This window comes from Poecilia latipinna, unplaced genomic scaffold, assembly GCF_001443285.1.
Source record: "Poecilia latipinna isolate Pla-1442-1.1 unplaced genomic scaffold, P_latipinna-1.0 Scaffold309, whole genome shotgun sequence".
NCBI classification, from domain to species: Eukaryota; Metazoa; Chordata; class Actinopteri; order Cyprinodontiformes; family Poeciliidae; genus Poecilia; species Poecilia latipinna.
Genome location: NW_015112925.1, coordinates 308,606 through 318,362, shown reverse-complemented (window position 1 = coordinate 318,362; position 9,757 = coordinate 308,606). Strand labels below are relative to the sequence as shown.

The 9,757-nt window shown below is 38.7% G+C and overlaps 1 protein-coding gene and 1 long non-coding RNA gene across 3 annotated transcripts; one reads left to right on the top strand and one right to left on the bottom strand.

Annotated features, from left to right (window-relative positions):
* Positions 1-4,899, top strand: LOC106948853 (uncharacterized). 2 transcript variants are annotated; one of them, XR_001425262.1, is made up of 4 exons: positions 1-1,038; positions 1,863-1,934; positions 4,523-4,637; positions 4,809-4,899. It is a non-coding gene; the product is annotated as an uncharacterized LOC106948853 (long non-coding RNA). The 2 variants fall into 2 exon arrangements; XR_001425263.1 differs by having other exon boundaries at positions 2-1,038; positions 4,543-4,637.
* On the bottom strand, positions 1,734-8,602 carry spag6 (sperm associated antigen 6). Its single transcript, XM_015034723.1, has 11 exons — positions 8,410-8,602; positions 8,223-8,318; positions 7,274-7,440; positions 6,162-6,345; positions 5,754-5,959; positions 4,776-4,949; positions 4,536-4,688; positions 3,110-3,301; positions 2,343-2,459; positions 2,104-2,249; positions 1,734-1,945 (listed from the first exon to the last, which is right to left on the bottom strand). Exons 1-11 carry the CDS (start codon positions 8,432-8,434, stop codon positions 1,849-1,851), a joined length of 1,557 nt encoding a protein of 518 aa, XP_014890209.1. The 5' UTR covers positions 8,435-8,602; the 3' UTR covers positions 1,734-1,848.
* Between the last annotated feature and the right edge of the window lie 1,155 nt (positions 8,603-9,757).

Here is a 9,757-nt window from a genome sequence, read left to right as displayed (position 1 = left end):
CCATAGAGATCATTTTAAAATAAAGGTGAAGCGAACATGCGCAGTAACTAACCCCAACTTAATAAATTGCATAAATATCCAAAAATCTTTTTAAAACGCAAAATTAAAGGGTACATGCATATAATCTACATGTAAAATATTTAAAATGTATTCCTTTTTTTAAGGACTCTGTGAAGTTGATGCCTTAAAAAAAGAGCCTGCAATGTAAATATTAAGGCTATTTAACGGGTTCGACCTTAAGCATAGCTATATTTATTTGATAATTTATTATTCACACATTATTCGCCTTGTTCGCACCCCAAAGGTTTGCGAACGATCGGTGGCCACCATATGTTTTATCGACTTTTGCTCCACCGCTCCCAAAGCTTGTTAGTAATAAAATAGTCATTTACTTTGTTGAAATCGCTTGTAGTTCCGCCTTTTGGTTTAGATTTGAGACTAATTAAAAATGGCTGAAATAAGCGCTTCATATGCCGCCGTCACGACTATTAGTTACCACCATTTTTAAAACAAAATATGTTTTGCCGTGAACAAGCTATTGACGTGTTCCTTCCCATTGTGAATAAAATGGAAAAATAACGCGAGAGAGAGAAGGAGAGAGTCGCCGCTACCGCAGGAGGAGGTTCTCTGCGTAGCAGCAGCCTGGAGTGTTCAACACAGAAACGACTGATTTTTATAATTCAGCTCGATTATTGCTGTGAACGCTGCTTTCACTCGGTATAGCTTTAGGTTGGAGATATTCTATTTGTAGAAATATAACATTCGGGATGGTTGGCGTTGTCTGCGGCAGCTGCCTCGACGGCAGATTTCCGCCGCAGCGCAGCGCAGTGCGGGGCAGTCCAGTGCTGTGGGTGGTTGTGGAAAACTGAGTACAATGTGGAGAACACGCAGACACCCCTGCAGACAATAAACAAAGAGCCGCTCGCCATGTGCGCCGCAGCTGCTGCACGAGCACGCTCACAGCCCAACCGAGCTGCAGTGAGCAGTCAGGGCCGCCAGGGGGCAGAGCGACCACTGAGGATGCCTTCTTTCAGTCAGGTAGGCTTGGTTACACTTTGTACGGCTGCTTTTCTGAATAATGTCTCTAAAGCGTTGAAAAATAAAAACGAATCGTTTATTTAGAGCGTTCCTTTTGATATAAAGCACTTAGGAAAAAAACGCACTAGTCAGTCTAATGTTATTAAAAGAAGCTAAAATTCAGCAACCTGTAACTGCGTCACTGACAGAGCCGGACTTTAGAAAAAGCTAACAGGGGTAGTAGCCCAGGGCCCCATTTATTTGTAAGCGCACAAAGGTTTTTATTTATTTATTTTAATTACTGCCTGTTTTGAAAAAAAAAATTCCTTTTGTAAAATTAATTGGGTGAGTTGTGTATATATATATATATATATATATATATATATATATATATATATATATATATATATATAATTTTATGAATATAAACAATACTGAAAGTATTTGAAGAATTATGAAGTTATAGTCAATTTCTTTAGAAGCAACACGGAGTTATTGGATGGGGACGTAGTTAACCTACCATGCATTAAATAATACCTGCTGATCTACAGGATTACCTATTAATGTACTGTAATTTGCATAACTATAAGAATTTCTCCTGAGTGGACAGGGAACCAAAACTGACTCCAACCCAAGGGCCAACGTTCTTTTAAATCTGGCCCTGGACACTGAATCTGACCCTTTGACCTACATACTGTGGAAATATGAGTATCCTCTTTTTATTGCATCTTAAATGTTTTATTTAAGATGCAATTTAAGATGGTATTATTGCTAGCACTATCAAATGAATCTTTTAATAAAACCACTTAGATTTGTAAGGCACAAAAATGTTTACTGTCCCTCAGGTGGAGGAGTGTGAAGTGAATCTTCCGGCTGGTAGCCCTCTAACCGCTGCAACAGGATCTCAGAGTAGCCTGGTGAGTAGTACCTGCAAAACCACAAACGCATCAGAAACGAACCGGGCAATATTGTGTTGTTTTTTTGTTTTTTTTTTTAACTATCCTGATTCCGCTGGCATTGGCTTTTTTAACTGAGTCTAGTTTGAACCAAATGGGCACACTGGTGGTCGTGTTATCAGAGCTGCACCTGACTATCTCCTCAGGGAAGCAGCTGTTGATGGCGTTGATGTATTCCTGCAGAGCGGAGCCCGGCTCTGCGTCAATCTCTTGGACTTTCTTCAGTCCGCCGCTGGTCACAAACAAACGACGGGCCTTGCTGTCATGGGGAAGCACCTGTTGAGAATCAGAGAAACGCGCGTTTTATTTCAGTTGCCAAGCGCGCGAGAAGCAAAGACTTATCGGAGCGTTTGGAGATGCCCTCCCCACCTTGCTGAACTGGCAGACGACGTGTTTGAGGATGTTGCTGGGAGCGTCGTAGAGCAGCGGCTCCAGAGCCGGGACGTGGGTGCACTTCTGTAGGATGTTCTTCAGCGCCTTCTTGCTCTGAAACATTAAACAGGGTTCCTATGCGTTTCCAACAGCGAGATTCAGGCATTTTCAATGTATGTTTTCAAACATTTCCAGCACTGTTTTCTAGAGGTAAAAACAATAAAAATGAACTAAAAGATGATTTTTATTCACTATTATATGACATTAGTTATTGACTGTTAGTATGTCTTGCGGTTGCATTCGATATTCTACAGCAGGGACAAGGTAAAGTAAAATATAAAAATTATTTATGTCTTGCGTAAAATAATTTTGGCAATTCTAGCTGACCCAAAACAAGAGAAGCTTAGTCTGATTTGACTTCAGACATGGAGGGAAAAAATATCTGTCTTTCTATTAGGTGCATGAAAATACCTGGATTTGACTGTGAACAAGGTTTTAAAATTTAGCCGTTTGATAAAACGTTAGATTCCACTTTATTACAAAACTGTGCAGTTTGAACATCAAACACTTTCAAGGACTTCCATGCTCATTTAAAACTTTGAAAACACATAATTGAAATTCAAGCATTTTCAAGCACCCATACAAACCCTGTTTAATTTGACTTTATCCCGATTACAACACGATGCGCCAAAAGTGACCTGAAATATCACGACTGCATGTGTTCGTTCTGAATTGGCGACCAGAACTATCGTTGCACTTCCTACCTTGGCCTGCAAATCCTCTGAGCTGCTGGCGTCCATGTAGAGCTCCAGCAGCTTGGGCAGCAGGTTTGCTGAGGCCACCACCTTGGCATGCTCAGGGGTGTGATGACCTATCTGATCTATTGACCACACTGTGGCTGACTTGATGTGCTGCTCATGCTCCTCTGAGAGGCACAGGGCCAGCTGGGGCACCCCCTGCAGGACAGGAGGGCACACATCAGAAGGAGTCCAGCGAACTATGGCCTACGATCTCATAAAAGAATATTCATAGTACCCTCTAAAAATCTACTTTATGTAAAGCTTACAACTTGGGGACGCAAAAGATTAGCCTACTTACAATAAATTGTTCATTATTGGTTTGTTAGACTAAAATTAGTTCTAACTAATAACTAATAATGTCCGCTTAGACCTTCTTAGCATTGCAATTAGGCCACCATCCAGCAGACATTACTGCTTGTCGTTAAGCAGAGCCAGTTGATACAGGAATAAAGATGGCGGAGCCATACAAGAAAGGGAAAGAGAGTCCAGTTTGGGATGCTAGATGCACTTTATGTGGTTCTGTTTTGAAATATAAACACTCGACAAGCTCCTTAAGTTTCACGTCATTAGCACTCATTCAGTTGAGTTGCATGGTAAAGCAGCGTTAGCTTCTCAACCAAAAATTATTGACGTGCTAAAGAGGCGAGGATGTGATGACACAAAAGCGGAGGAGATAATGGAGAAAAATTGTAACATGATGGGTAAAAAAAACATGATGCCGATAAGCAGGGTTGATTTTTAATGTCAAAGTTCTGACATTTCTTCAGAACATCTCTCCTGTTCATGGGGAGCTAAGTGTTTCACATATTTTATTATTTCCATCTTTTATTTTTCTACTCTGCAATGTCAGCATTCCTGTTTTGTTACATTTTATAAATATGTCGTGAGTTTGATAATGTAAGAAAACTACATTTTCTCACATTATTATCAAAACATCTGATGTTTACATAATAACACAAAATAATGTTAAAACTTACTGATGAATTTTTAAGAATTCATCATATTATAAAAAATGCAGCACTTTATGTTATGCAAGGACGATTGGCCTTCTTGATAAAAGAGAAAACTCAGGTTTTTAAGAAAATGGTTGCTCATAATTCAACTTAGATGACGTCATTAATCGATAACTTGCACCTTATTGCAACTACAAACCTCGGTTTATTTTATTGGAACTTTATGTTGAGTGCATGCCACATTTTTCATATTTTTAGTTATGAAAGTAAAAATAATTGAAAGTTCTGAACTGCTGTGAAGTGGTCAGGAAAAATAAACTGAAGCTATGTTTCAAAATAAAAACGCCAAGGGTTATTACCACTTTTGAATGTCTCTGCACATGCAGAGCATGTATTTATGGTTTTAATATCCGCGTTACAACAGAAGATGATCCCACCTTACAGAGAATGACGGCCATGGCGAGGCTTTCATTGTGAGCAGCCACGTATCCCAGCATCATGATCCCCGGGAGCCGCAGCTGTCCATGGCTCTCTCCCAGGTAGTCGATCACCTTTGACAGCCCACCGCAGTTCACAATCAGCTGGGACAGCTGCAGAAAAAAAAACACACACACACACACACACTTCATTCAGTGAGTCCACCTTCTTGGTGACCTGGAAGCGTGAGCGTGCAGTACCTCAGGCGTTTGTTTTGCCACCTCCCTCATCAGGGTCGCAACGTTCTTCCTGACGTAATCATCCGGATCTTTGAGGGAGACGAAGGCGGCGGGGAAGACCTCGGCCTCGATCACCATCTCGGCCAGGCTGATGGAGTGTTTGCTGATTTGGCTGAGGGCGGAGAACACCTGCCTCTGAATGGAGACAACCAGACCCCAGAAAAGCTTCAGAGAAAACTGGCGGTTTTGAAGCTCAGACATCGTTTCTCTCTGGAAAACTGCAGCATCGACGTTAAAATATTTGGGTTTTAACGTCGATGCTGCATTGAAACATTAAGCTTATTTCAAACTGAGTTTTTTTTCTGCATATCTGTAAAGGTTACTCTGAGTTTGATTAAAATGATTAAGAATAAAAACTTGAATCCCCCCAAAATAGATGTTTTTATATTTTTTAAAATCATATTTTGGATTTTTATAGATTTTTTGATTGTCCCAAACCACAAAAGAAAAGTGACTTTTTATTTCATAATGCTAAGAATCTCTAAGCATATACATACACACATATGTATAAATTAAATTAAAATAAAAATATATTTTATGTTCAACAACAACTTATCCTTTAAATGATAATATACGGTATATTTTTCAAAAGTGCCACTTCACTTTTTCAAATATAAACAACAATGCCTACATTTAATTTAATGATAAAATTGAATTCACTTCTTCTTAATTACAATTTTTATGATAAATGATTTCATGACATAATTAAGAGATTATTGCTGATTATTATATTTGGAGATTTTTTTTTTTTTTTTAATGACAGGAAATTTTCAAATTGGCTTTTTTTTTGGCACAGAAAATGTCTATTCAATTTCAAATAAATTTGTATTTAAATTAATCTGCATTGTTATATTTTTTTAATATATGATGTCTTGTTACTAAGACACGGTTTCTCAGTGTTTTGATTTTTCTAACCCTTTCATCAGCCAGCAGGCTCACCTTGAGCTTGGCGTCCCGGCTGAGGATCATCTGTGCCAGGTGTGCGATGGCGCCGTTGTCCACCACGGTCTGGGCCAGCTCTGGCGTGTGCTTGCAGATGTCGCTGAGCGTGGAGGCCACGATGCGTTTGAGGGCCATCTCGGGCTCCAAGAGACACAACACCAGCAGGGGGGTCGCTCCTGCTTCCACCACCGCCTGGGACAGAGCTGCATGGTGACACGGAGAGGTTGTGGACACAAAAATGGGATATTGATAAACCAGTTTTTTTTTTCTGTTTAGAGTTCCTTTAAAAAAACAAACAAAAGCGATCCAAATGAGCGTTTCCGAAATCTAATATAAGAACAAATCACTGCCTCCACCGTCACAAAAACAAAGCAGATGTAAATCAGAGCAGCTCTCCAGGCCTACATGCATTGTGTCGTGCGATGCAGCCCAGAGCCCAGGCGGCGGCCTCCTTCACCCCGGGGTCAAACTCCTCCAGGCAGAGAACCAGAGCGTCGACCCCCCCGCAGCTCACTACTGCCTGGGCCAGGTCAGGAGAGTGTTTGGACACGGCGCGCAAAACAAACGCTGCTGCCTTCTTATAAAACCTCTGCACACAAAAACGCAGAAAAAGTGCACACATCAACTGCTGAGATAAGAGAGGAACTTTTTTTTATTAGAATCAATTTGGACTTCTTTTTTTTTTTTTTTTTAAAGTAAACAATCTATTTAACCAGTTAAGTTTACCCTTGAAATAGCTTCTTTTTTTTCTTTTACTCATTTAAGAGACGGGTTCTACTTCATGTTACTTTTTAATTGTATTCTGATATGTCATTATTTAATTATGTCACTGAAATAAAAACTAAACTATGTTTATTGTATACATCATTTCTGCTTTCATTATTTCTGATGATATTGAGCAAATCCTTGTAACACTTTAGCAACTGGCATCAACAGGAAAACTGAATTTGAATGTCTTGTAATTTCACTCGACTCCCTGCGTGTGATTGGATATGAAACTGAAACTAAATCTGGCTGGTGGCATACTTTGAGATCACAGTTGTTGAGTATTGTTGCTGTAAACCAAATAAACTTGAACAGGACTGTGTGTGAAATTAAAAAGGAATGAGTCACTTTTAAAAAATTGCAGTATGTTTGAGTGATTTTCTTTCCCACTCCTGAGTCAGTTTGAGCTTAGAAGCTTAAATGTAACATTTTGGGTTTAAAACATCGAGCTTCACTCGCCTTTTGAAAACAAGAAGAAAATGTGGCCTCTATAAGCCAACTCCTTGAGAAGACAAAGAGCTCGCTGCTCTCCTGGTGAAGAGCGCTGAGGTTTTGAAGTAGCCCCCAGGGCAATTTGCCAAAAAAAAAAAAAAAGCTCAACATGATCAAATTCAGAGGTTTAGACCCCGACTTTACAACTCCTGCAGAGTGTCATCCAGAATCTGACTACGTTTTTGCTCTTTACACTCTTCCAAAGCTGATATTATAAGAAGTTAGCACTAAGGAATGAATCCAGGAGCAGAGATGCTAACGTTTTGCGAGGCCAGAGAATGGACCAGCTGGGGCAGGATGTCCTCTTTCACCACAGCTTCTGCCAGATTGTCACTTTGGTCCGCCAGGCGACCCAGAGCCAAAGCTGCCGTCTGCTGGATGCTCGGGACCGTGTCCAGCATCAGGGACCTGAGCATGGGCATCACTCCTGCAGAAGAGCGGAGGACACACTATAAAAATTTATTTTTATGGTCATATTAAAACAAACGTAATTTCATTAAAGAGAAGTGTCTTGTAAATAAAATATTCAGCGACAATTAAATGTAAAAAAACTGCAAGGGGGGGGAAACGTAACATGTAATATGTTATATGGGTTGTTTCCATGGGCTATAATATGAATTAAAACATAAACATAGTATATATAAAGATTTATTACAAGAGTTGTGACTGAGAAACTTAAGTTCTGGAATGAGAACTTTAATTTAGTTTAGCAACAGTGCTCAAACTTAAGCTGAGCCTAACTGAGGAGGACCTTCAGTTCTGATTGCCAGGAAAAGGATTTGTTTGCCACCTTGTTAAAACAGATTTCAGAAATTTATTACATACTATTTCTGCAATGTTTTATGCTTTAATCACATTTTTATGTTTTTTTTTTTGGGTGGGGGGGGTTGATGGGGGTGGTAGTTTGATTCATTTAAATGAGCAAAATTGCCTTTAATTGGTTGATTTTATTTAATTTCCCTTTGGGATCAATAAAGTAGTTTTGAATTTGAATAAACTACAATTTAAAAAATGAATGATGAATTCAGCCAATTCGTTTTAGCAGCTAAACTTTGATACATAGAAATGTTTATTTGAATATTTCGAGATACATGGCATGGGATTTTTGGGGGGATTTTATTGGTTAAAATATAACTATTTATTTTATGGATGGAAATTAACACTGGAATCCGTGACAGATGATAATATTGCTGTATTTCTGTGTCCTACCTGCATTATGGAGGATTTCAGAGTTTTGTGGTCTGGTCGCCAAATCAGCAACGGTTTGCACAAACTGCAACCTGGACTTCTGGTACTGCTCAAAAACTACAGAGCACAAAATAAACAGGGAGTCGGTCTAATCACCTTCAAGCTATGCTTGGGTCAATGTGAAGTAAAAACCACCCACGGATCTCACCTTGAATAATCAGTCGATGACTCATTATGTCAAAAAGAATTTTAAAAAAAAAACTACGTTATTTTAAAGACTATTTCCTAAAATGTGTAGTCACTGGAGCCAACGAAAGAAAAAACTAATTCTAATCCAGGTTTTCAAGCAGCGTTTTTAACGGAGCTGGGTTTAGCTGTATTATTGTTTTGAGTTGCCGTAGCAACACGTAGGAAGTGGAATGAGCCTTGTTCAGGCCAAAGATCGTTTATTTAAGGAAGATGACTTACTCTGGTTCGCTAGCTCCCCGGGAGATTGCGTCATCAGTAAATCCCTTCAGAGTGATGCCTCTTTTTATTCCTGCGATGTTTCAGCTGAGTATGTGTCGCAAGCGGGCGACCCGCTTTGAGCGGAAGTGGGTTCCTGCAAGCGGTTTTTACCGCGGATTTGACCCGCTGACTACGTTTATAAATGTCTGAAAAGCCGAGCTGAAGCACCGCGGTAACTACAGGAACCTTCGAGATGAAACAAGGGACTTTCTGATTTTGTATCACATTGTCTGCAGCGTCCTCATAATCTGGGGAATATTCTAAATTTCTTATATACTTCCAAACTGACTGAAATGAAAAACCAAAACGTCAAATAAAAATGTATGTGTACTTTGTTGAATAACTTTTTCCGGACATTTCTCAAATAATCTTATTTATTTATTTATTTATTTATTTATTTATTTATTTATTTATTTATTTATTTATTTATTTATTTATTTATAAAATCAATAAACATAAGAGCACTGTAATTCTAATGATAATCCTATTCACTTTTACGATAATTCTTTTTAAAGGAAATGTTTATATTCAGGGCAAGAATTTCATTTTATTTATTTTTTTTTATCCAACATTGCCATTTTAGTTTTATTTGTTCCTCTATAGTAGTGATATATGACTCTTTAGATTTCAGAGTGTATTAGTATTATAAAGTAGATTACCTATACGAATTTTGAAGCTGCAAATCAAATCCCGGGATAATACGTCACCAAAATATTTTATAAAAATTCCATGACATTTTTAATATATTGTATGACTTTGTATATTGCTCTAGAAACACATGAATTGCTTCCCATATTTGTGAGACGTATAAGTAAAAACAAGCCAAGAAAGTTCCAGAGTACTGGATGAGGTGTTGGATAGAGATTTTTGTAACTCAAAAAGCCGCTACATGTTGAAGGGTTTTAAAGCTTATCGCACCCCGGAAAATCTGTTAATACACACAGAGGTAAAGGAAAATGACAAAAATGTTTAGCTACACAAAACGCTGAGAAAATTCTGTCCAGTAACGACAGAAAACATGGTGTCATTCGGGTATCTCACAATTGATC

What these genes read in the sequence shown, in the direction of transcription:
- spag6 (XM_015034723.1), bottom strand. Translation starts at nt 8,434, where the DNA reads ATGAGTCATCGACTGATTATTCAAG. An exon ending in TCATCGACTGATTATTCAAG is followed by an intron (nt 8,319 to 8,409) that starts GTGAGATCCGTG and finishes TGTGCTCTGTAG; the next exon opens with TTTTTGAGCAGTACCAGAAG. An exon ending in CATCGCACGACACAATGCAT is followed by an intron (nt 5,960 to 6,161) that starts GTAGGCCTGGAG and finishes GTCACCATGCAG; the next exon opens with CTCTGTCCCAGGCGGTGGTG.